Source organism: Mobula birostris, chromosome 8 (genome assembly GCF_030028105.1).
Source record: "Mobula birostris isolate sMobBir1 chromosome 8, sMobBir1.hap1, whole genome shotgun sequence".
In the NCBI taxonomy this organism is placed as follows: domain Eukaryota; kingdom Metazoa; phylum Chordata; class Chondrichthyes; order Myliobatiformes; family Myliobatidae; genus Mobula; species Mobula birostris.
Window position 1 is genome coordinate 143,458,651 of NC_092377.1, and position 27,039 is coordinate 143,485,689.

A 27,039-nucleotide genomic window follows, 5' to 3' on the forward strand; every position below is an offset into this window, starting at 1 on the left:
AGTTGGAGATCTCTTCCTAGAAATAGATGGTTTCACTGTGGCAACAGAGGACCAGGTAGTTAGAAGAGAAAGTGGAAAGACTATGGAACATGACCAAGGTATACATTGTCCCAGTAATAATATCTACGACTGTTACTATCCCAAAGTCATTACACAATAACATTAAACAATTCGACCTACACAACAATATCTAAGCAAACCGTCAGATGGTTAAATTATGAAACAACAACAGAATAATCCAAAAGATCCCAGCTATGCCCACAACTCAAGTTTTACCATGTTAGCTGAGAAAAAATGAAAGTGATAATATGCATATTTCTACATGGACGATTTGAAATTATATGCTAAATAGGCTATACGCTCTTTCATGAGTAAAGCTAAAACAATTCATTCAAAAGTAGGTCTATTTTCTGAAGAGATTAACATGAACTTTGGGTGATATAGGCACAGAACATTGAACGCAAAGAAAGGTGCGATAGAGCTAGTAAAACAGATCACAGTTTCATAAAAGTGAGAACGATCGATATAATTTAGTTCAAAGCTTAAGAAAATCTTCAAAACAGAGCTCAGCAGTAAATATATATCAAAGGCAATAAACACTTTTGCTACACCTATATATATGTGTTCTTTTAGCATAGTATCTTGGTACAAAACTGTTCTGGAAAATTTACAATGAAAAATAAGGACGAAGATGTCGAATATTGGAAAAACAAACCTATGCAGACTCAAGCGCATGGAGATTAACACAACCTGGAATAAAATGTAGAAGAGGAATAACAGACATTAAAAAATACACAGCATTCAGATAAAACTTCTGCGGATAAATTTTCATCGACGAAAACAGGATTCAAGCGTCCACTCGAGCACATGAAATTCGGAGACTCTGTATACAGCACTAAACTTAAATAAAAACACAACCAGAAATATGAATAAATTATCACTATTGAAGAGAAAGTTAACCAGTGGAAGCATATAACCCTCCATTGGATATATCCACGCGATTTGAGTAGACTATATGTTTGCAAGGAACTGTCGAATTCCTCACTAGGAGTTGGAGATCTCTTTCCGAAAAAAGGACGGTTCCTTGTGGAGATACAAGACAGAAAACACAACAACAAATGAAAATACATAATAAAAGAACAATAAATTCAAGATGATAAATGCAGAACATTTCCAGAGAAACCAGAAATAATCCAGATATTGCAGGATGCAGCAGCAGTTTAAGTCAGCCCGATTACTTACACAGGCACAATGAAATAGCAAATATCATTTACAAAAAATCTTGCTATAAACTGCATACTTTATCATAAATAAAGGTTTTATCCAGTTTTAGAGGCAGGGATTGAAAATATTATATTGCGAACTATACTTTATTGCAGATATTACATTCCATAATCGTCAGAATATAACATTACAAGGTAAACATGCAAGAACAAATTAATGAATAGATACAGCCATTCCAAACACATCAGATCCAGAAGCCATTAAGCGGAAAACAGCAGAAATATGCTTAATTAAAAGAGGAAATCGAAATACGATGGAACATGGACAGAATATACATTGTCTCAACAGTAATATCAAAAATTGTTATCATCCCAAGTTCACCACACAATAGCATTAAGCAAATAGACCTATATAGCAATATTTATGTACATTTCCAGAAAGAGACAACATTAAGCACGACTCGAATAGTCCTAAAATTCCTAGCAATTGTAAAATGAGTGTGCTTGTCTCAGGTTTCAACAGCATTAGCTGAGAAAAATAATAATAAGTAAGCAAAACATATCGAGAACATGAGAGGAAGAGTCATTGAAAGTGAATCCATATGTTGTGGGAACAGTTCGGTATTTGGGTGAGTGAAGTAAAGTGACGTGATCCCCTTTGTTTCAAAAGCCCTATGATTCAGAAGTAAAAACTGTACCTGAACCTGTAGGTCTTGATTCTGTGTCTCCTCTGCATCTCCTTGCTGATGGCTGCTGCTTTCCTGCGGCAGTGTCCATGTAGGTGTGCTCAGTGGCGGGGAGTGCTTTAACCATGTTGGACTGGGATGTATCCACTACCTTTTGTAGTGTGGCAATGTGAACGGAATGGGTATGCAAAGATCATGAAATTAGGGACCAATACTTAGTTGAAGAGTACGTATAAAAATGTAAATTAAGAGCTGTTCTTCTCACCTGCATGGCCTAAAGTTTATCACGTGTGTGGCCTCATGCTTGAAGCAGTGGTCGTCTTCAAAAGCTTCAAGTGGGCCAGAGTCCAGATGGGTTTAAAGTACACTTTAGGAACAATAAGAATCATGAATTGGAAACAGATGATCGCGATTGAAACAGTTAAAGAGCAAGGCTGCAGTGTACTATAGACTGTATTACTTTTCGTGAACTCATGCTTCACAGACACAATTGGAAAGCTGTTCAATCGCGTAAAAGGTGAAAATTAAAGCCATTTCGCCGTTTTATTAGCTTCTCCTGTTTTGTTATTGAGTATAATTATGTGTTATTGATTATAACTAATGCAGGGAAACATGGACCACGACTAGTTGATGGGGAGAACAGGTGCTCTGGTCGTGTGGAAGTCCTGCACGGAGACAAGTGGGGGACGATTTGTGATGAATACTTCAGCCTGGAAGATGCAGCCGTGGTCTGCGAGCAGCTACAGTGCGGTGCAGTCAATGCATCTAGCAAAACTTCTTACTTTGGCGAAGGAAACGGGCCGATGTGGAAGGATAATTACGATTGTCTGGGGAACGAGTCTAAAATAGCTGATTGTCCAGTCTCAGCCTGGGGTCAGGTTAGCTGTTCACGTGGGAATGAAGCCGGTCTCATCTGCACTGGTGAGTCACAAAAAATGTAGGGTTGAAACAAGCTGCTCTTTGGTCGTAGTATAATAATAACTGTGACGTTTTAAACAATTGATCGAATCAGCAGTTTAGTGGCGCCCATGCACTACTGCGATTTCGAAGAAGATAGTGTCGTTCCTCCCTTTCCCAGCGATAGGGCATGATACAATTTCCGTGACGTTAATGATAGATCGAACTTGAGCATGGAGTAAATAAATCGGAATTTTGGAGTATAATGCTATGCAAGGACAGAGGATGATGTCAATTGATGTTGCTGGATAGTAGCTTTTGGCACGATGTAAAGGTCCGCAAACATGCAGATATAATATTTACGCAGAGAGTACTGGCATTATAGGGTTTATTGACAGGTTGCTGAGAATCAATATGAAATGAATTCCATTAAGTGCAATTCAGTATTGTTACACAGAATTTAAACATTTGAAGACATCACGCTCCCTTCGGTCCACGATGTTTAGATCATATGAGCCTAAGACATCGGAGCAGAATTAGGCTTTTCAGACCATTGAGTCTGCTCCGCCATTCCGTCATGGCTGATGCCGGATCCCATTAAACCCCATACGCCTGCCTTCTCGATAAAACCAACGACCAATCTTTGTGCCGACATTCTAACCTATTCTGAGATGAATCTAATTTTTTTACCTACTACTTAATCCTACATCTTTTTCTATCATCCATGTGCCTTTTTAAAAGTTTCTTAAATGGCCCTATTGTATCGGCCTCTATCAGATCTAGCAGCAGGTCGTCCCACGCTCACTTCACTCTCTGTGTAAAGACCGTAAATTTGATACGCGCACCCCCCACACTTTCCTTCTAACAGCTGAATATTATGCCTGTTCTTTTAGACCCTTGGGAAAAGTCTTTATCTATCCAATGTATATAACAGTCTTATCACCTTATATACCTCTATCAAATCACAACTTATTCTGCTTCTCTCCAAACAGAAATCCCGAGAATTTTTTTTTCCTTTCTGTGTGTGTATTTTTTCCATCCTCACGTACGTGGGGAGGAGTTGCAAAGCGTTTTTCCGATGGTTATTAAGGTACAAAATAAAGACATTTCCAGAAGACCCGTTACTCAGGTATCAAAATACGCCATACCTTCTGTAGTTAGCAGTACATTCAACGGGTAACCTCTCTGACTTACGTTTCCAGTCCAATTTTCTGAGATGAAGTACACAAACAGTTTTTATTGCTCTTAAGTGGACCGATGAAGTTTACTGATATTTTTCCCTTCCTGTGTAACACGTGGAAAATTAGCGTGTAAAGAAAACCTTGCATTTATTAGCTGAAAATACATGGAACACTTTGACTTGGTATGTGTTTTACCCTTTTTTGATGTTGTAGATGAACTGTGGTCTTTGAGACTGAACGATGGGGGAAACCGCTGCGATGGCCGAGTGGAGGTGTATGACGATGGTGTCTGGCGCAGAGTGCAGGTTAAATATTGGAGCATCAATGAAGCTAACGTTGTCTGTAGACAACTGCGTTGCGGGTCTGCGACATCCGCCTACAAATCTTCACGGTACCCAGAGAATGAACGGCCCGTGTGGGTGACCGAAGTTCAATGTAAAGGAAGTGAGTCGCATCTCGGCAGTTGCAGAACAACCATGTTGAATCGGTCTTCCTCTGACATTACGGGCGTCGGTGTCCTTTGTTCAGGTGAATATTATGACATTTCTGGCAATGGGAGTTTATAAACAGCTGTGACCATTAATAATACATTGAGAAATTCAGAGCAATTGACACATGCAGAGAAGTATCTGGGCACCTGACAATGTCGGCGCAGACAGTCAACTCCCCTGTTGAAAGAAGTCCATATTATACTGCACCCCTTCCCCCAAGAGACACACAAAACTCTGTCCGCGGCCCTGCCCGATAGCGTCTACAACTTCTCTGGAGAATACAGGGAATTTACAAAGGGCAATTAACCTACCAGCCTGCACAACAAGGGCAGTTGAATGAAAATCGTAATACAGAGGAAAGCCACGTCTTTCCGGCCAGATAATGCAAAGTTTAAGCAGTTTGTATGTATTTAACCTGCTTCACTGGAGACGTCAGATTTAGACGCTGCGTCTACGATTTTACGCATTCGTTCACATTGGGTTGTGTGCCAAACGAGGGTGACTGCAGTGCGACGAAATGTGGGATTTTTTTTTTTATGCGTTCCCTGGACCCTAATCAGGCTTTGCAATAGAATTTATACTAATTTCACACGACTAAAATCACTGCATATATACTTCTGAGAAGTTTTGCCTGTCGCATAGCTTTCATGCAGCGTCTTCTTATATGAAGCCAAGAATGATAGGAAGGGCACATTAAAATTGAAGGAGGAAGTCGACATTTGAGCAAGCGAGACATTCTGTGAGGGGGAGATTGCAAGGAGTTGATTGGAGGAATAAAATATTGTCAACTTTGGAGTACTACTGATGATTTATCTTCAGCTGCAAATTAACACTGCTGAGCTATCCGAGTCAGGACAATCCACGTTGAAGTTCATTGGAACATGTCAACATGTGGCTAACATTTTAAATACTGAAACACGGCAAATCTCTGATAGCTTTGCTGTCCTAGGAAGTGTTCCCTATTCCAGACTGAAGAAAGGGGGATGTTTAATGAGAAATTTGCATAATATGAGGGAAGAATTTTTAGATACTGAAATCAGGCTAAATAAAAGAAGGGCGTTTCTAATCCGATGACCCGAACAAAGAGCAAACATATGCGGTGGTACTGTGAGGCAGAAGTTAGTTGTGGTTTGAAGTATTGGGAATTAGATGATCAAATAAAGAGTCAAACGCGACGCCAAACATGACCACTGTTTATTGAATAGTTGTCAATGGATCAGCCTGCTTATTGCTCAGGTGAGGTTTGATCATTTGTGTCTGTGTGCACAAAAGAAAATGGCATGCACTATTTCATTTTTGCGTCCGTATGTATCAGTGGTAGTGTTGTGGTGCAGTCATATTAATCCTGAAACAAATTGATTTAAGCGATTAATTTTGAAGGTGTTTATGAAAGTCCAGTTTCGATGTAGTCCACGGATTGTGATTGGAGGCTCCATTATAGATGAATGCAGCGTTATTATTTCAATGAAAATGAAGTTAACTTGGATACCATAAGACATTAAGACCATAAGATATAGGAGCAGATTTAGGCCACTTGGCCTTTCGAGTCTGCTCCGCAATTTCATCATGGCTGATCCAATTTTCCTCTCAGCCCCTATCTCCTGCCTTCTCCCCGTATCCTTTCATGGCTTGACCCATCAAGAATCTATCAACTTGCACCGGAAATATACATAAATATATATACCTAATCTCCATGCACTGCTGGCTGTGGCAATCAAATCCATAGGTTCACCACTCTGTAGTCAAATCAACCCCTCCTCACCTCCGTTCTAAAACGACACCAATCTATCCTGAGGCTGTACCCTCGGGTCTCAGCCTTTCCGACCATAGGAAACATCCTCTCTCATCAAACTCTCTAAAGGTCTTTCACCATTCGATGTTTCAATGAGGTATCCATTCAGTGTTCTGAATTCTGGTGAATAGAGGCCCAGAGCTATCAAACTTGTTTCTTATGACAAGCCATTCGATCCTGGAATAATTTTAATCTAAGTCCTTGTACCTCTGCAGTTTCCTCACTTCCTTTCTAAGACAAGGGCCCAATTCTGCTCACAATGCTCCAAGTGCGGTCTCACCAGTGTTTTCGAAATATTATAAATTACTTCTTTGCTTTGATATTCTTGTTCTCTTCAAATGAATGCTAACACTGCATTTCCTTTTCTCATCACGAACTCAACCTGTAGATTAACCTTCAGAGAATCGTTCATGTACTCCCAAGTCCCTTTACACCTCAGTTCTTTGTATATTCTCTCCACTTAGAAAATCGTCAACCCTATCATTTCTTCTACCAAAAAGCATGACCATACACTTCCCGACGTAAATGTGCTGAATCAAAAAAATGTATTTACAGATATGCGATCTATGAACGAATGTTAATTTGGCAGGAAAAATCAGCTGCCAAATCCAGTCCTTTTTCTTGAACACCTACCAAAAGTTATACAGCGCATCCTCGCAAGAGCAGTTTTATTTCCGTGCAGTAGACTGGACGTGGGAGGTGACGAAGGAACAACCCGAAATATATATTAAAAAAAAACATTAACAGCGTTATAATTCGTTAGTTGGCGTTTAACTGGTTTTTTATGTTAATGCAGACTTATTGCTGAATGCAACTTTGTTATTGATACTTGTCTTGCCTAGAGATACAGTATTTTACCAATTAATGACGTAGAAAGGAAACTAATTTTTAGATTATTAGAACACTCAGTGCTCTTTTATTGTCATTTAGAAATGATACAATGTTTCTCCGGGGTAATATCACAGAAAACAGATCAAACCAAAGATTAACACTGACAGAACCACATAATTATAACATATAGTTACAGCAGTGCAAAGCAATACGAGAATTTGATGCGGAACAAACCATGGGCACGGTAAATAAAGTCTCAAAAGTCCCCGAGCCGATCGACTTCCGAGTCCCCGATAGCGGCGGCAAAAGTGAGAAACTCCATGCCATAAACCTCCAGGCACCGTCAATTTGCCGATGCTTTGGAAGCAGCCGACCACTGCCGAAACTGAGTCCATCCGTCCGAAAACTTCGAGCTTCCGACCAGCCTCTCCGATACAGCCTCCCTAGCGACATCCTCTGCCGAGCGCCTTCGACCTCACCCCGGCCGCTGAAACACGCAAAGCCGAGGATTTCGAGGCCTTCTGCTCCGGAGATTCCGGTTACCACACAGTAGCAGCGGCAGCGAAGCAGGCATTTCAGAAATTTTCCAGATGTTCCTCCGTACTCTCACGTCTGACTCCATCAAATCAGGATTGTGCACGATCCCCTACTTGGCAGATAACAGACATCACCAGCGAAGTGGCCGTGAACGCCAAATGAACAATAGCATTGAAAATGCTAACTATACGCAACTGGACTGAAGGCATGACGTTAGTCAATAATATCCAGTGTTGATCCGTTGTTTAAGGGAGGCTATGATAAGGAATCGGCAAATTATACGCTGTTGAGGCTGATTTAAGTCGTGTGTACATTACTAGAATGCCTTACAAGGAACCCAATATATAAATATTTGAATAAGCAGGGTCAGATGAGAGAGAGGCAACATCGCTTCGTGCAAATCACATTGGTCTTTCCTCATCTCCTGTCTGACAGGTTCCGTCGCTGCCCATGTGTCAGGATGCATATCGAGATCGTGCCCGGCCTCACCGACCTGCTGCTGGTTTACGACATGGGAGTGACGGGTCATATGCCCGCTGACCTTATACAGTTGGCCATTCAGTAATTCACCCACCTGAAGGAGAAGGAGAAGTAGGACAAGGATGTATGCCCGTCGATGCCGATGCAATTCCATGCAGAGCAAGTCCAAGAGCAATAACGACAACACCGAAACCGGGGCTGAGTTGGATTTTGAAGAAACAGTTGTTAAGATATTAAGGAAAAGAGTTTCAGCTTGTGTGGCAGCATAAAGTATTTACACGTGGTTAGCAGGAATGTTGATGAAGGAAAGACAGAGAACCTTGTCTACATGGACTTTAGCAAGGCTTTTGGCAAAATCGTCGTGAGAGTTCGTCAAGACAGTTGATGGCTTCACATTTACAATGAGGTCGCAAACTGGATTTGACGGTGGTTTCTCGAGAGAAGCTGAAGTGTGACAGTAGCTGTTGCCTCTCCATCTGAAGGCCTGTGATTAGTGCAGTGCCGCAGGGATCAGTGCTGGATCCGATGTTGTTTGTCTTCTATATCAAAGACCTGGATGATAATCTAGCAGCTCAGTCTGCAAAATTACTCATTGTAAATTAGTGGAAGCGAGAGAAGCTATCAGAACTTGCTGCGGAATCTCGAGTAACTGGAAAAAAATGGGCTGAAATGGCAGTTGGAATTTATTTCAGACTCCTGTGAGGTGTTGCAATTTTGGAGGACAAACCATGATAGGACTTACACAGTGAACGGCAGGGCAAGGAGGAGTGCAGGAAAGCAGAGTGATTTGGGAAAACGGATCTGTAATTTCGTGAAAGTTGTGTTGGAGGTAACTAGGGTCTTCAAGAGAGATTTGGATCCATCGGGTTTCCTAAATCGAAGTAGTGAGCACAGGAGTTGTGATGTAATTTTGAAGTTCGATAAATATTTCTGAAGATTGAAAGTGCACTTATTGTCAAATTGTGCATAGAGAAAACAAATCAGAGATTCGTCTTCCCGCAGGAATCACGGTATCTGAAAACAGGCTAATATAATTGCAGACCTTGTAATATAGATCGTTCATCACTGAGTTTAGATAAACCATCCTGGGATTCATATCATTCTCATACTCGACGTCGTTATTAAATGCTTCTGTACAAACTCGAATGCTTCTGCTTAGTATCTGAAAAAGTAATTATTCAAAGTCCGACTGAGTCTGAGGTCCAGTTTCGCCATTATTGCCGTTGGACTTGATCTTCAGTGAATCTCATTGACAACGGCGTGCCGCCGATCCTCGGCCGGCTCCTCCTTCTCCTTCAGTCGGAGGAAGTAATGGACGGTGAACTGGAACATACCTGCGGGCCTCTATAAATAGATACTTTTTTTCATTAATTGAATACACCAAACAAATGCTTTCTAAATGGTTGCCTATGACATTATCATTGATAGGTCAAATTAATGCTATTAAAATGATAGTTTTACCGAAACCATAGAAACCATAGAAACGACAGCACAGAAACAGGCTTTTTGGTCCTTCTTGGCTGTGCCGAACCATTTTCTGCCTAGTCCCACTGACCTGCACACAGACCATATCCCTCCATACACCTCCCATTCACGTATCTGTTCAATTTATTCTTAAATGTTAAAAAAGAACTCGCATTTACCACCTCGTCTGGCAGGTCATTCAATACTCCCACCACTCTCTGTGTGAAGAAGCCCCTCCTAATGTTCCCTTTAAACTTTTCCCCCGTCACCCTTAACCCATGTCCTCTGTTTTTTTTTTCTCCCCTTGCCTCAGTGGAAAAAGCCTGCTTGCATTCACTCTATCTATACCCATCATAATTTTATATACCTCTATCAAATCTCCCCTCATTCTCCTCAGCTCCAGGGAATAAAGTCCTAACCTATTCAACCTTTCTCTGTAACTGAGTTTCTCAAGTCCCGGCAACATCCTTGTAAACCTTCTCTGCACTCTTTCAACCTTATTTATATCCTTCCTGTAATTTGGTGACCAAAACTGAACACAATACTCCAGATTCGGCCTCACCAATGGCTTATACAGACTCATCATAACATTCCAGCTCTTATATATATTTCAGGCGGTTCCTTCCTTTGTTCCTAAAACGTTTTTTTGACAGAATAGATTCTATATAGGCATCTTTTAGTCTCATGAGACCATGGATTTGCGCTTTGGAAGGTTTCCAGGGCGCAGGCCTGGGCAAGGTTTTATGGAAGACCGGCAGTTGCCCATGCTGCAAGTCTCCCCTCTCCACACCACCGATGTTGTCCAAGAGCAGGGCACTAGGGCCGATACAGCTTGGCCCCAGTGTCGTCGCAGAGCAATGTGTGGTTAAGTGCCTTGCTCAAGGACACAACACACTGTCTCCGCCAAAGCTCAAACTTGCGACCTTCAGATCACTAGACGAACGCCTTAACCACTTGGCCATGCGCCAACACCCTAATCATATTATACCTATTATATTAGCAGACATTTTTCCCAATATTAATCCTATTTATGACAGATGTAATATTGAGGTGGCCACTTTAACGCATATGTTTTGGTCTTGTATAAAGCTAGACGACTTTTGCAGAGATGTTTTTAAAATACTATCAAAAGTCTTGGATCTGGTTTTACAACCTAATTTACTTACGACAATTTTTGGGATTATCCCATTGGAAGCAAGAAAAATTCCTGTTTCCGCTCAACGTATGATAACCTTTTCGACTTCATTGGCTAGGAGAGCTACTTTATTGAAGTGGAAGATTCTAATCCACCTACTGTCTTTTTTTTGGCTTTCCTCCATTATGTCCTGTTTAAGTTTAGAGAAAATAGGATGTCGGACATTTGATACATCCTTTAAATTTGAGCAGATATGGCGACCTTTTATTCTGTATTTTCATTTGATCTGATTTATAACTCTTCCAATGATTTTTTTTCAAAGTTTTAGATTTGATCAGAAAGTCTTTCCCTTCTTGGCTGTATCCTCCGAATGGACTGCCCTGTCCCCCCCCCCCTCTTTCTTTTCTTTTTTCCTAGTGCTGTGTTTTTTCCCTTTTCATTTTAAATTCAGTTTTTCCCTCTCTTTATGTATTGATAAGAGAATTAGTTGTCCTTTTTTATTATATATTGCATATTTGCTTAGTACTATGTATAATTATGATAATATTTATTTCATCTTTTGTTTATATTGTTGCTGATATATATATTTGAGATAATTCTCCCCTTGTCTGTATATATGTTTTCTCTAAATCAATAAAAAGATTAGTAAAGAAAGAAAGGAACATATCTGCGGGAACCTGCCTCAGCACCTCCACGGCGTAATCCAGCAACAGGACGGTGAAGCCTGGCCGGATTTCAATACTCATCAGGGCTCGTGGGCATCGACGGGCTCTGGCAGACAGGCGATGAGATAAGACATTGATGATACCTGATTTGCAGTATTATGCCCAGATGTGGTCACCTACTTACAGGAAATACATTAACAAGGCTTGAAAAGTGCACGGAAAATTTAAAGTAACTTTGCCTTGACTTGAGGTGTTTTCGGATAAAGTTGAAAGGATTAGGATGTCAGTCTCTGGCGCATACGAGAATCAGGAGAGATGTTACAGAGGAAAACGATTATAAGGGGGAAAGATAGAGTAAATACAAGCACTTCCATCCCTCCTATCCCGCCCCCCCCCCAATGAAGTCATAGGTTGAAGTTAAAAGACCAAGTATTTAATCGGACTCTGAGGGGTATTATCTTCATTCAAAAGGTGCTGGGCGTGTTGAAAAAATAATGTAGTGAAATTTGGATACATACCTGGATGGGAGGAGTATGGCGGGCTATGATCCGAATGCAGATAGATGTCACTGTGGAGAATAATACTTAGGCAAGAAAAGCCTCTATCTGTGCTGTGTAATGACTCTTCGACTGTATTATTGATTGGGCAGAGTATGCAAATCATGTCAGATTACTGAGGGCGCCGACATGTTCGTTTCTCGAGGAGCAACAACAACAGCGATAAATAAAGCTACCCTTTTGTGTAATGTTGATTCTGTAAAGTTTGACTATTTGAACCAGTGACTGAAATTGCAATTGTGTAAAACTTACACTTCAACTTGCTCCTCGTAACAGTGGACTAATTCTGCACAGTATCCCTTCTCGCGATTAGTTCAATAAGAATCTGTACTTACTGTCCGGAAAGTCTGAAACTTTCCTAGAGCAGTTCGATCAGACTTCATATATCTTCTGAGCGAATATTATTGCTATCCAGGGATGAGTGCTTTGGAGCTTCTCTTGTTGTATCTGTAACAATGATTTTTTTTTTTTTGTGGGATGGGGTTGTCAACCATCCTACATTCGGTTCAGGGGTTGGGTCTTCCCATGGCAGGGTAACATGTGCTCGACTAGAGCGAAAGTATGCTACCCACCGAGAGCCCAGTCGGCAAGCTGCAAATTAAATACTGAAATTGAAACCGTTACTAATGTTCATCGGAAACGAACCAACGGGCAGGCAATGCACACGGTGACATAATCCGTACGAACACAGACGTTATTGTTATTTGGTTACGTCATAACAAAAATAACAAAAGCAACAACAAGATCATTAAATGTTTTGTTAACTTTTGACATTTCCCAGTCGAAATATGAACTGAACTGACGACAAAACAGATGGAGAGTAAGCTTTACGCTTAAAACAGATATTCACAACACTTTCCACAAAGATTAATTCTGCACAGTGTTTCCAACACCAGCTTGGTGAAGTTTCAATGTAACAGCCTGGAACGTTTGAGATTTTCATAGAAGGTGAACACAATTGTGTGCACGAGTAGTTGGGAAAGAAAATTATAGTTAAACGTAGTTCCCATTGCAAATAAATAATGAATCAGAGGAAGTGACAGACGAAGTAGTTGTATTTTATCTATTCATCAAGGAGCGGCATTCACTTCCCAGTCCTTTTCTCCAGAAGTGTATGCCACAAGTTGGCTTATGACAATCGTACATGCATCTTGGAACATCCAGTATCCACATGTAGCTGTTGATCTGCTGTTTGATGTGAATTCCGTTTATTGACAATGTCACCAAATTGTTTTCGTATATTAGTAGATTTTAAACCAAAATATTATCTGTACGATCAACGAAAGGCTCAATTATCTTCGCCGGTATAAACATACAGAAGAGAATGGCACATCAGGATCTACAAAAGAATATCGTTCCATTTTCAAACTGCTTTAGACGAAACTTGTTATGACTGTGAATTTGAAATATATAGTGAGGTGCAAGTGCATGTAGATCAGTTTCTTAGTAATTGCTGGCAAAAAAGCCAAGTGGATCACAAGTTGGCCTGCAAGTTATTGTAATGCGACAGCTGGAGGCTTTCATCTTGAGAGACAGTGGGTAGATACTCACTTCTCTACGATCTGGTCCACTTAACTTACCACTGCCGTAGGAGGTGATCACATCCTGCAGACTGCAGGGATCACTTCGAGGAGACATCTAGGCTACAAACAGTGGACATCTCCTGGTAAAGTTGTGCAATTCCCGCAGACCAGCGCGGTCAATGCTTGACACCGTGATTGATGTATGGTCTTGAATACAATGTCTTGGCCAAAGAAAACCGTACCTAGCAAATCCCATGCCCGTCTGTTTCTGGAATGTGGTGTGCGAGAACCCGTGTCCAGCATAAACAAATGACGGAGCTTCCACCTTTGCATAAAACTCAAAAACACGCTGTATGAGATACCGAAGTTTTCGGGCTTATTATGTGTTCTTCTTAGATTTCATTCTTTCGGTGATATCATTGCACAATTATTTTCAAAATTGTATTTCAGAAGAACTTGCAGAAATGCGAACGAGTTGACTTGTTCAATTTTTAATGGAATGAATAATCTCATATATTTCTGTTCAACAGGGCACTTGCAACTAAGGCTGTCCGGAAGTGAAGATGCATGTGCTGGAAGACTGGAATTTTATTACAACGGATCCTGGGGAACAGTCTGTGATGACTCCTGGGATCTAGTTGATGCTAATGTTGTCTGTAGGCAACTGGGCTGTGGATATGCTTTGGAAGAAAAATATCTTGATTACTGTGGACAAAGCACTGGTGAGGTTTGGTTGGATGAAGTGAGATGTTCAGGTAATGAATCACATCTCTGGAAATGTCCTTCAGCTCCGTGGGGCCAGCATGACTGCAGCCATAAAGAAGATGTGACAGTAAGGTGTTCCGGTAAGGGTACTTCTATTGTGCTGATCCTCCGTATTACGGTATATAAATCTTCCGTTCTGAGATGTCGGAATCGTTTTATGGTACCCAGTAGAATTACTGGCAATGGATTGTTTGTGTAATATTTTCACTCTGCATTTTGGATCTAAAATAATGAGCATTTTGGATGTGAGTACCTTCGTCACGACTGCAAAAGATGAAAGACAATCAAAAATCAAATGCAACAGAAGCTTGAGAAACAATTCTTTAATCTTCTTCTAAATCTCATTTATTTTTCAAGTTTTGAGAGATAAGAAGATAGAGGGGTGAATGTGTAGAACAATGAAAACCTTACTGACAGCATGAAAACATATTAATCAATGTGATAGTTAGAGCGGCCAGATCGACTTATGACATGTTCTATTACCTGATGTATTCCTTATAGTAAGAATTTGGGCTAATTACTTTCAGCCAGTGTATTTTATGATGTAGAGTGCTGTATTATACTTTTGAGGCCCAACAAAGTAAGTGACCACTTAGCCTCCAAAGTACGTCCTGGAATGTGGAAAGAGACTGGCGCAGCCTGTGGAAACCAAGTGTTCACGAGGAGAAATTAAGAACTCCTTACTGGTAGCGACAGTATTGACCCCGGATGTCTGTCCATAAAATAGCGTCACCGTAACGGCTGCGCTACTGAAAGAAAAACGAAGAAAAAATGACAAACAGAAAAATCTTTTTCTTTTGCAGATAAATAGCTAAGACATCATACGATATCGATTCTTGAAGTATAAATGAGATTTAGAAGAAGACAAAGCATTATTTCTCAAGCTTCTGTTGCATTTGACTTTTTCAATGAGAGGACGGGACGGGAAGGAAGAAACGAATAGGAACTGATCAGGAATATTACTTAATAAGGAACCAAAAGCTCATCTGAGTAACAGTTTTGCGAATTGAACGCAGATGCTGATTAGAGCAATCAAGCCGCTAATGGGACTAAATTATAAACACGGACAATAATATTTGCAAGATAGATAGAATCGAAGAAGTGCAGGAGAATTTTGCTAAGACTTTGAAGACCGAGTTCTGTACACAGGGAAGAATATAGACCCATCTAAAGCAGTTGCATCAAGAAGCGACTTGGAATTTGACTGGTGGGCTCTGAATAATGGACAGTTGATACACGGAGGGACATATTCCTTCGAAAAGCTGAAAGATTGGTCGTTACTTATAAAATTTTGAAGAGACTTTTATCCCTTATTTCCGTCAATTTACTTCCTTCAGCTCTCCACACTGTCCTCATCATACTCAGACAAAAATAAAACAAAATGTTGTTTTTCATCTTCCACCAAAACAATGCCCAGATTCAGTGCATGATCCTTCGCAATTCCCGTGAAATCCAATACAATTCAGCCAAAAGGACGACATTTCCCGTGCACTACATTCCGCAAATCGGTAGAATACCTCTTTATTTTATTTCTAATTTGATTATCCTTCCACACGTTACCCTCCCTGATGTATTTCGAGTGATTTATATTTTTATGTATTGCAGATATCTATCACTTGCGTTTTTTTTTTTCTGTTTTACAAAAACAACTTAAGTCTGTTGCTGTATGAAAACATTGTGACGACCTTTGCATTAACTGCTTTGTTTTCAGAACACAAAGAAATGTGCCTGATGAGCGGAGGTGGGCGATGTGAAGGCTGGGTGGAAGTGCGGTACAATGGGACGCGGGGAACAGTTTGTTCCAGGACACTGGATGAAAAGGCTGGGAACGTGATTTGTAAACAAATGAAATGCGGACCCATGATATCTGTTAAATATAACTACCAGACAGAAAGAAAGGGATTAGGTCCAATATTGCTGGATGAGATAAAATGTTCTTCGTACGAGTCGACCCTTTGGCAGTGTCATGCTGACCCGTGGGGGAAACACAGCTGTGACGATTGGGAGTATGCAGGGATTGAATGTAAAGGTAACAGAAGATATCCATTACGTGACGATTTGTATTTTAAGCATAGATGTTAAAAATAAATAGGCATTATTTTTCTCTTCTGACCAGAAGCCAAATTACCGGAGGGTTCCTGCGGAATGGTCTGTGATTCACGGAATATACCTGATTCTCCCCGGTTAGCAGGTGAACTGTGCTACAAATTACAATATCAGTTTAAATGAGTTCTGAAGTTGTGATTAACACAATGTAAATGTTTTCCGATTCCTTTCAGAATTACGTTTGCGACTTTTTGGCGGCAACAACAATTGCTCAGGAAGGTTGGAGATTCGGTTCAATAATACCTGGGGCACTGTATGTGATGATTCCTGGAACATGGCAGATGCCGATGTCGTCTGCAGGCAATTGGGCTGTGGCTCTGCTCTTTGGACTACGGTGGTGGAAGAAAATAATCAGGGCGTCGGTGATATCTGGATGGATGAAGTTAAATGCAAAGGAACTGAATCTTTTCTGTCCAGTTGTTCTTCCTCTCCACCAGGTCAACATGACTGCGATCACAAGGAAGATGTCTTTGTCTTTTGTTCCGGTAGGTGTCTTTGTGCAAATGTTTATGTTATGTTCGACTGATTTGTTGAATTAGGAGCTAGGAACAACTGGAAAAAAATCCAACAAACACGAAGTTGCTAAAACTTGTCCAATAAATGTCTTTACAGAAATGTCCAGTGGTCCAGCTGGTTCCACCCATTCAGGTAATTGATATTAAAGCATTATTGATTATTCGAGTTCTAAACAAGGTTTGTAACACTGATATCCCTTTGTTACTGGTTATTAATTACAATGGTCGCCCCTGAGTGTTTAAAATAATTACTGTAATCCTTATTGCTTAATCAAGAATTTGAACCCGAATGTGGCAAAATTCTTATAAATAATATATCCAACTCCAGTCAAATGTTTTGATGAGATGACAGGATTTCGTCACTGGGGTCATCTTCTCATTATTAACCATCCACAAAGGGCCTTGCAAAGGTGTTCTTATTGAAACCTTGGAGAATTTTCATACACTTTTGATGAAGGAATGCTGATCCTTGGCTGAGTATTAATAAGTTATTCTTAACATGCGCTGCAACCAATATTATCTCTGACTTGGAGAAAAAAGTGCAAGTTTTTAGTTCATTGATATGTCAATGCGGAAGCAATTGCTGTTTTAGTAGTATTGAAGTCATATGGATCTGTTACATATCATGTATTTTGTTCATCATTATGGTAAGTCCAAGCAAGCCCACTACCATATTTCAGACCCTATGGGACAATCCCTCCCTCTGCTACTAGATCCGTGACTTCCCAATCAACAGACTGTAATCTAACCACCGATGTTCCACAACGTTATGCCCTCTGACACCATCCTCCTCCCTGAACATTCAAGGTCTGCCTGACTAGATTCTGCTCTAAATCCATCCACACGTCTGTAGATGATATCATCTTAGCAGGCCATACCAGAGTAACGAGAAGTTAGACTACAGGATGGATAAAGCAAGCTACGTAACATGGTGTATTTTAAAATATCCTTTCCATCAGTGAGCATCTTCCTCTTCACATTAACATTATTGAGAATGTGGAGTGAGAGCTTCAGGTTCCTAGGAGTGAGCATCGCCAGTCGTGTATCTTGGTCCTACTATGTGGACGCCATGGCCAAGAAAGATCAGCAAGGCCTCTATTTCCTCAGGAACCTAATTATATTTGCATGCCCGTCGAGCCTTACCAATTTTCACCGAAGTACTACAGGAAGTACCCCATCTCGATGCATGTTCTTGGTCTGACAGGTGCTCTACCATGGACTGCAAGAAACTGTAGACGTGTGGTCACAGCTCATCAAATAAGCAAAACCAGCCTCACCTATGTGGATTCAGTCATACCTTCTCACTACTATATATAGTAGGCAGTATAATCAAAGACCTTTCCAACCCAGGCATTCTCTCATCTGTCCGCTCCATCAGACTGAAGATACCAAAGACTGAAAACACGGACAACCAGGCTGTATCTACCTTGCATAAGACAATTAATAAAATCCCCGGTACAACGCTGTGGACGTTTGACGCTACATTGTACTTCGTTATGATCTTGTTCTCTACAGTTTATTGTACTGCATTTTATCTGTAGCTGTTACATTTTATTCTGCATTCCATTATTGTATTATTGTGTTCTCCCACACCGTCCAATGATTTGCACTGTATGGAAAATATGTAAGGCACACATTTCAATGTACAGTTTCTTGGTAAATGTGGCAATAATGAACCAATTCCAATATGAATTCCAAAATTTTCATTCTTTGCCAGTGTGTGCTGGCGCTGGAAGAATTGAACATTTGACAGATGCCCTTCCACTTCCTATGAGTTACTCTAATTTCATGTTCATGGCAAGTATGGTATGTGTCTGTCCGTGGTGTACTCATATTACCCACATGCGCAGTTTTGTGCTGCTTCTGGTCAGGTGTCATTTGTGGTGAATCTAGAGCTTACAGGTGTCTTCTGTTTTCACCCGATTCCACACAGCACGGTGAAAAATGTCGTCTTCTTCACAAAGTACCTTATCCTACATAACTGCAGTGCAGCAGTTATGAGTTATCGGGACACAGAGAAAAAGCACGAGTTAGAAATTAAACATGAGTGCTATTCCGGGTATCTTTTTCCTCCTGATAACATCAGCCCTCTTATATATTTGTGCTTCAAACCTAGCGTCGCTTTCACGAGCGGGTTGCTGGTGATCATTAAAGTCACCAAGTCTGTTTGCAAAGCTTGCTGGCCTCGGGATGTTTTGAAGTACTTGTGAAGAAAGAAGAGTTATAAATCCAGGGTTGTGCAAGAAAGTTTTTTTGAGTTTTCTTGAAGCATGTTTTTCCTGATAGACCATGGTTTCATTTGGCCTGGAGAGAATGCAAACACCTTTGAAAGATAAATATGAAATTGGATGACCGATTTTACTCTTTACTGTAATTGGGAGACAAAAAATATGCGGCGTGTTAACGCAGGTAGGGAAAGCTAGTACCACCTTAAATCAACGTTCAACACAGTTTAGCAGCTCAACCTGCCATAACCTCATGATTGCAAACAGCATATTATCAATCCCATGAGCTGAAAAACACGATTAAGTGAGCAAAAAGTGGAAACTCTTCTGGTTCCAATGGCATGCTTTACATTGTAGTTTAATATTGCAATTCCATTACTTTGATGTCTACATTTTGAGTATATCTCTAGCTGCCACACCGTGTGTGGAGGCGGATTGGAATAGGTATGCATAGTAGAAAATCACAAGCAAACTTGGATCAGTGGTCATTTGTTTTCAGGATAAATACCTCTTTTGCAAAAATAATGTGTGTTCCCTCAAGATATTCCCAGGACGTTTTGTGTGCGTATTATTTCTTATTACAGTCAATATTTGCAGCCACTTGTGTTTTTCTCCAATGTCATAATAACCCATATTATTTACCTCTGCTTCTTTCAACTAAGTAGTCGTTATCTTTCTGCAAATCTTATTTTGCGAGTAATTAGGGATTATGCAGATTTACCTCAGTACTTACATTTAAATACTATTCTTTGTAAATGTCTGAAACTTAAAATTGTAGTGCCTGTTTTAAATTTATCTAACAAATCTGCGTTTAAGTATTCGTTGTTGTCTGTGTTACTCTTGGAATCGTCCTCGTGGCCGAGCTATTCACTTTGCAGACGCTAATAAGAAGGCAGGCAGCAAGAATAGGTAAGATTCAAAAATTGCACTTTATTATTTTTCAGAATAATATTTTATTTATTGGTAAGAGCAACAAATCTTTTTCCCAGAAGTCCGTGTTCTTTTTATCGGTTACCATAGAGATGGTGTCCACATCTATGCAGTCATAAGAACCTCGTTGTTATTTGCAACGTAATGTATCAATGCAGTACATCAAAAATGAACAATTATTTTTATATAATCTGGATATGTTTTATATTGAATCTTTCCGATTAAACTGTAATTTGCCCATATTTCGAGATCAAAATAGTGCTGAAGGAATCTTACAAGTTCATTTTTTACCAACAGTAGTATATATATTTATCTCCTGTTGTTAATTTTAGTAGAGAAGAGTTAATTCTTCTATTAGGAACTTGTAAGTAAACATGATATTCCCAACTCTGACTTCAACAGGCGCCTTGTTACGAGGGGGATACTCACCTGATATATTTTACCAAGCAATTTATGAAGAGATTGAGGATACTCCCCGCATCAAGAAGTTGGATTATACAGGAGATTCAGGTGAGTTTTGTAAATTGTCGTTTACTTTTCAGGCGATAAACACTTCTTCCATTCATAAGGTATCAGAGATCAACAAATACCAGAAAAAGATAACAAAACATACTTCAAGGTTGAAATTAAAATCCTGAGATCGCTAGTTATTGGAAGTCCTATGATAACATGTGTGAGTGGGCCAACGTTATAGGAAGAAATTCAACTTTACCTCATACACTTTTCAGCGAAGAGAGACGGAGTGTGTACGCAGATCTTTTTCGATTAAAATTTCTTTCTGTCTTTCTTATTGCACAGTTAGAGCAGTGGGGAGGCCAGGTAAAGATAGTGCAAGGCTCATTTTGCAGGGTGTAGCAAGGTGGAGAGACAACCAGTATCCCCGATGACTCCACCTGCAAGAGGTACAGTTTCCTTCAGACAGTGTTTGCAGTCCGAGCTGGAAATGGGTGATTATTCGGAAGGCTAACTGGTTGATCGACAGTACTTATAAAGAGGTTTTTACACCCAAGGTGCAGGAAACAATTGTCAGTCTGACTGTCAGGAGTGGACAGTGCAGAGTACCACTATCGCTATTCTCATTAACGACACCTGTACCACTTCGGAGACGGCTTGGGGGTATATCCATGCAGAGGACAGGCACAATGGTAAGGCCTGTTTCACTGACTTCGGCTCTGTGACCCGGAAAGGCCAGGAAGAGAAGTTGAGAGCTGTAATGATAGGAGCTGTAATCATAGTGTGTCGATGAGAACGGAATTCCCCAATAGCACATTGGATCCCGGGTACCAAGAGTCCAAAGCATTTTTAAGTGGGAGGCTGAGCAGCCAGGCGTCATGGTTCTCGTCAGTACCAATGATATTGGCAGGAAGGGTGATGAGGTCCAGCGAAGTGAGTTTCAGGTGTTACATGCTAAGTTGAAGAATATGGCCCCATTGATCGTGATCGCAGGGCTGCTGCCCGTGGCATGTTCTATTGAGATCAGAAACAAGAAGATTATACAGGTTGACACGTGGTTCAGGAGACAGTGCAGGAGAGAGGACTTCAGATTTTTGGATCATTGGACTCTCGTCCAGATAAGTTGGGACTTCCACAGAGGAGAAGGATTGCAAATGAACTAATATGTGAATAATACCTTTGTTGGAAGGTTGACTGGTGATGCACGCTGTGGAGGGGCAGCCGGTGGTGTCTGTGATTTTAAACTAATGTCGCAGGGAAATGGGAACAAGGGTTAAAAGCAGATCGTGGAGCGTTTGTGGCATCAGTGTTGTTATGCCAACATAAAAAGTCAGGAATGGAAAGTCGGAGCAGGGTGTGACTATTATTCTGAGTTGTATATACTTAATTGCAAGAATCATTGTAGGAAAGGCGTATGAGCTTCGGTCATCGATGAGCACGTGGGATGATTACATTATATCCATCAGTGAGACGTGGTTACAACAGTCAGTGATAGAAAAATACAGCATAGAATATGTCCATTCGGCCCATTGATGTCATGCCGAACTATTTAAACTGTCTAGTCCTATCGACCTGCACCGGATTATAGCTCTCCATACCCATACATTCCATGTTCAAAAGCAAACTTCTATTAAACATTGAACTCGAACGCACATGCACCACTTGCCCTGACAGCTCATTCCATGCTCTCACGATCCTCTGATTGAAGACGTTTCCCCTCATATTCCCCTTACATATTTCACATTTCACCCTTAAGCCATGACCACTAGTTGTCGTCCCACCCAACCAACGTGGAAAACTGCCTACATTTACCCTCTCTATGCCCCTCATAATATTCTATTGGTCTGTCTAATGTCCCCTCAATATTTAACGTCCTAATCTATTCAATCTTTCCTGATAACTCAGGCTTCCGGCCTCGGCAATACCCTTCTAAATATTCTTTGCATCCTTTCAATCTTGATTCCTTCTTTCCTATTGATAGGTGACCACAACTGCACACAATACTCCAATTTATGCCTCAGCAAAGTCTTATGCAACTTCAACATATCAATCCACTTACTGTACTCAATACTTGGGTTTATGACGGTCAATGTGCCAAATGATATCTTTACGAACGTGCCTACCCGTGACGCCACTTTCAGTGAATTATGACCTTGTATTCTCTGATCTCTTTATTCTAACAAAGTTCAACACCTCGCACGTCTGCAGTAAATTCCACCTGCCATTCTTCAGTCCATTTGTCAATTTGGTCCAGATCTCGCTGCAATTTGTGATAGGATTTCTTGCCGTTCAGTACACCTGTAAATTTGGTGTTAGCTGCAATTTTGCTGATCCATTTTCATCGGGGTCATTGATATAGATGACAATCAAGACTAGGCCCACCACCGATCTCATCCGCCCATAAGACCATAAGACCTGGGAGCAGAAATAGGTCATTTAGCCCTTCCAGTCTGCTCCGTCATTTAATCATGGCTGATATATTTTTCTGTCCTGCTCAACTCCACTGCCTGACCTTCTTCCTGTAATCTTTGATGCTGTGGCCAGTCAATAACCTATCAGTCTCCGCCTTTAATACGCTCAACAATCTGGCCTCCACAGCTGACTGTGGTAACAAAATTCACAAATTTATTGTTCTCTGGCTAAAGAAATTTATCTGTATCTCTGATTTAATTGGGTGCCCCTCTATCCTGAGCCTGTACCCTCTTGTCCTATAATGTCACATCATTGGAAACGTCCGTTCTACATCAATTCTGTCCGGGCCTTTCAACATCCCAAAGGATTCAATGCGAACAATCCTCATCCTTCTGAATTCAAGCGACTACAGGCCCAGAGCCATCAAACGTTCCTCATGCGATAACGCTGACATTGCCGGAATCGTCACCGTGAATCTCCTCTGAACCCTCTACTTGTCACAGACGTTCAGTTAGACAGACAACCATCTACATCCACTCTGTTTTTTCCTGGAACCAAATGTTTAATCCAATTTTATACCTTATCTTGAATACCTTGCGACTGAACAAACCTTAACCTCCAATGCAGGACCTTGCCAAAGGCCTTTCCAAAGTCCATGCAGACGAGATACACTGCCTTGCATTCATTGATTTTACTGGTAACTTCTTCGAAAATCTCTATCGGTAGATTAGACTTGTCTTACCACGCACGAAGCCATGCTGACTATCCCTTATCTGTCTGTACAAGTATTGATATATCCTGTTGCTTAGAATACCTTCCAATTTTTCCCCACGACTGATGTCATGCTCACTGGCCTTCAGTTTCCCAGTTTTCTCCCCCAGAGCCTTTCTTCAACAGCGGAACAACATTAGCTATCCTCCAATCCGGTACATCACCTGTCGACTTATATATTAGTGCTAGTGTTCCTGCCATATCTGTACTTGCCCCCACCCTAATTTGGCTCAAGGCAGCAAACAAACCCTCCCCTCTAATGTGTATATAGTTCCTGAAGTCGATGAAGCTTTTCCTCACATCTATAGACTCTGTGTCAGTCTCCCATGCAAACCCAGATTGAAAAAAGAAGCTTAATGTACAATCACCCACATCACTTTTGGCTCTACGCATGGATTACCAATCTTATATTCCAAAGGATAATTTTGTCCGTTGCAATACTTTTGTTCTCAACAAAACTGTTCAAACTCTTAGGATGCTGTTTCACTTTGTCGGTTTGGGCAAACTCATGCCTTCTTTTAGCCATTCTGCTTTCTTTCTGAAGTGCTTTCTTGCATTTTATATACGCCATAGGTACTTAGTTTGTTCGTATCTGCGTACACCTGCGATACACCATTTTTTTTTTCCTTAACCTGGGCCTCAATATCTCTGGAAAACGTAGTTTCCCTCATTCTTTTATTCTGATATGCACACACACGCTTTCTAATCTCAAAATTTCACTTTTGAAAGTCTTCCACTTCCAAAATACACGTTTGCCAGATAACAGCGTTTCACAATCCATACTTGCTAGGTCCTTTTTGATACACGAGCCTGTTTCAACTGCCCTGTTTGTTCCTCTATTAACATATCGAGGGTCGCACATTCTATCGCTGGGATTGAAAAAATAAACTTTTCTGAACACAATTGGCAAATTCTATCTCCTCTTGTTCTTTTACAGTATGGGAATCCTAGTCAATCAGTGGAGAGTTAAAATTACCTACTCTAGCTAAACTTAGATTTCTTGCAGCACTCTGCGATGTCTCTACCAACTTGTTCCTCTTCGTCCTGTAGACTTTCGAGTAGTCTGGAATATAATCACATTAACGTGGTCATGACTTTATTATTTCCCAGTTCCACCAATAATGCCTCACTAGACCAGTTGTCCAATCTGTCATGACTCAGTACTACCGTGGCATTTTCCCTGACAAGTAGCTCCACCCCACACCCCCGTTCTGACACGTCTGAAATAATGGAACCACAGCCCTGCTCCATGCAACCAAGTCTCACCATTGGCTACAATAGCATAATACCATGTGTTGATCCATGCCGTGAGCTCATCTGCCTCTCATACGATACTTTTTGCATTGAAGTACATGCAACTGAGGGCATTAGCCACCCCATGCTCAACCTTCTTTCCTGTCTTTGTCGACTATCATAACAATATCTGTCTCCAGAAGCTCTGTGTTTTGGTACTCTGGTTCCCATCCACGTGCAACACTGGCTTAACTCCCATTCCCATCCCCCCACCCCAACGTGCATCAAAAGCAAACCTTCCCACTAGGTTACTAGTCCCTCTCCAGTTAAGCGGCAAGCAGACTTGTCCGGACATTCACACCGTTCCTAGACAACAGTCCAATAATCCAAAATTCTGACCACCTCACTCCTACGTCAACTCCTTAGCCACGTGTTAATCTGTGTGATACTCCTATTTCTACTAGCATGTGGCACGAGTAGCAATCCAATGATTACAAACCTGGATGTCCCGGCCTTTAAAGTAACACCTACTACCCTGAGCTCACCTTGGCGAACCTCGACCCTCTACCAATCTACGTCTTTGTTACTTACACAGATCACGACCTCTGTCTGTTCACCCTCTCACTTAAAAATACCGAGGACTCACTCTGAAATCCGAGAGGCAAGATTACATCTGGCAATCTCGTTCTCATCCTCAGACTCTCCTGCTCTTATCACAACAGCTCGCCTTTTCTCCATCATTCCCTTCTGAGTGACAGAGCAAGACTCAATGCCAGAGACCTGGCCACTGTCAGTTTCCTCTTCTAGACCATCTCCCGTAACAGCAACCCACATGGCAAACCTGCTGTTGAGGGGGATGTCCACAGAGGTGGTCTGCACTGGCTGTTTAACCACTTTCCACTTCCGGACTGACACCATTTCCTGTGCCCTGCACCTTGGGTGTAACTATCCCTCTATATATCCCATTTATCAGATCATCATTGTACCGAATAATACAAAGTTCATACAGATCCAGCTCGAAAGACTGAACGCGGTGCGTTAGAAGATGCAGCTGGATGCATTTCTCACTGGTGTAGTTGTGAGGGATACTGGACTATCCATCGTTTTCTAACTGAGCAAAAATAAAGTTGGAAAAAGAATACACAGGCTGTAGGGACAAGAAAATCTACTTACAGCTTGTCTCTTTCTCTCACTCAATCCTCTCCTTGCTGATGCCTTAAAAAACTGAAGCATCAAAATCCACACTGTATCACTGCTCTCTACAACGATGGCCGCTCCGCTTACCCCTGGTGTACTGGACAGTGAGGTTCTTTGTCAAAGCTTGTAGCAGTTCCTGAGCAGATGAAAAAATTGGCGGTAAATGGAGTACGGAATTTTTTTACAGACATGTGTGAGGCGTTGCACATGGTAGGACTTACACCATGAGCAGTGGATTACCGAACAGTGCTGTAGAGCAAAGGAATCTCGGAAACCAGATACATTATTCCCTGATAGATGCGTCAATAGTAGATAGGATCATAAAGAAACCTTCTGGCACGTTGGGATTCATAAGTCAATGCACTAAGTACAGGAGTTGGAATGTTGTGTTGAAGCTGTGGAAGACGTTGTTGAGGACTAACTTGAGTATTATGTGCAACTTTCGTCACTTACCATCGAGAAAGATACCCAAAAGGTTGAGGGAGTGCAGAAAGCTTATCCGGATTTTGCAGAACTTGGGGTACAGGGAAAGGCTGCACCTCCACAGCACTCTATGACATGATATCAGCGTAGCATATGTGACAATGCTGTCACTGAGATGATGAAGGGTTTATGAATTTTGTTCCAAAGGTAAAATTAAACTTTCTATCAACTATCCTTTTCATTGACTTCCAGACTCTGGTTCCATTAATTCCATGAATCAAATCGACTATTACACCAGTGACCCGTTTACCGGCACCGTTCATGGGCCAGAATGTACTGAAGGAAACCCCTGTGTCTGTGGTTGGTGCATGTTTTGTGTTGTGATTCTGTTTTTATTTTCGACTTATAACTCATGCTGGCCGCGAATATACACTAAATAAGGAAGGTGTACACGCATGTACGACGTACACTGATCGGAGATTTCAGACTTATGTGACTGATTTGCGTTAATTCATTCATGCGATAATATATTGTATACAAGTGAGGT

At 41.1% G+C, this 27,039-nt stretch overlaps 1 protein-coding gene across 1 annotated transcript in view; it reads left to right on the forward strand.

Annotated features, from left to right (window-relative positions):
- The window catches only part of LOC140202084 (scavenger receptor cysteine-rich type 1 protein M130-like), an 84,231-nt gene that overhangs the window by 55,767 nt on the left and 1,425 nt on the right, over nt 1-27,039 (forward strand). Inside the window, exons 5-14 of the mRNA XM_072266946.1 lie at nt 2,516-2,830; nt 4,201-4,515; nt 13,993-14,307; nt 15,939-16,256; nt 16,344-16,418; nt 16,507-16,818; nt 16,946-16,981; nt 19,890-19,982; nt 20,406-20,513; nt 26,745-26,852. Coding sequence (XP_072123047.1) covers nt 2,516-2,830; nt 4,201-4,515; nt 13,993-14,307; nt 15,939-16,256; nt 16,344-16,418; nt 16,507-16,818; nt 16,946-16,981; nt 19,890-19,982; nt 20,406-20,513; nt 26,745-26,852 — 1,995 coding nt within the window. The remainder of the gene's footprint in view (nt 1-2,515; nt 2,831-4,200; nt 4,516-13,992; nt 14,308-15,938; nt 16,257-16,343; nt 16,419-16,506; nt 16,819-16,945; nt 16,982-19,889; nt 19,983-20,405; nt 20,514-26,744; nt 26,853-27,039) is intronic.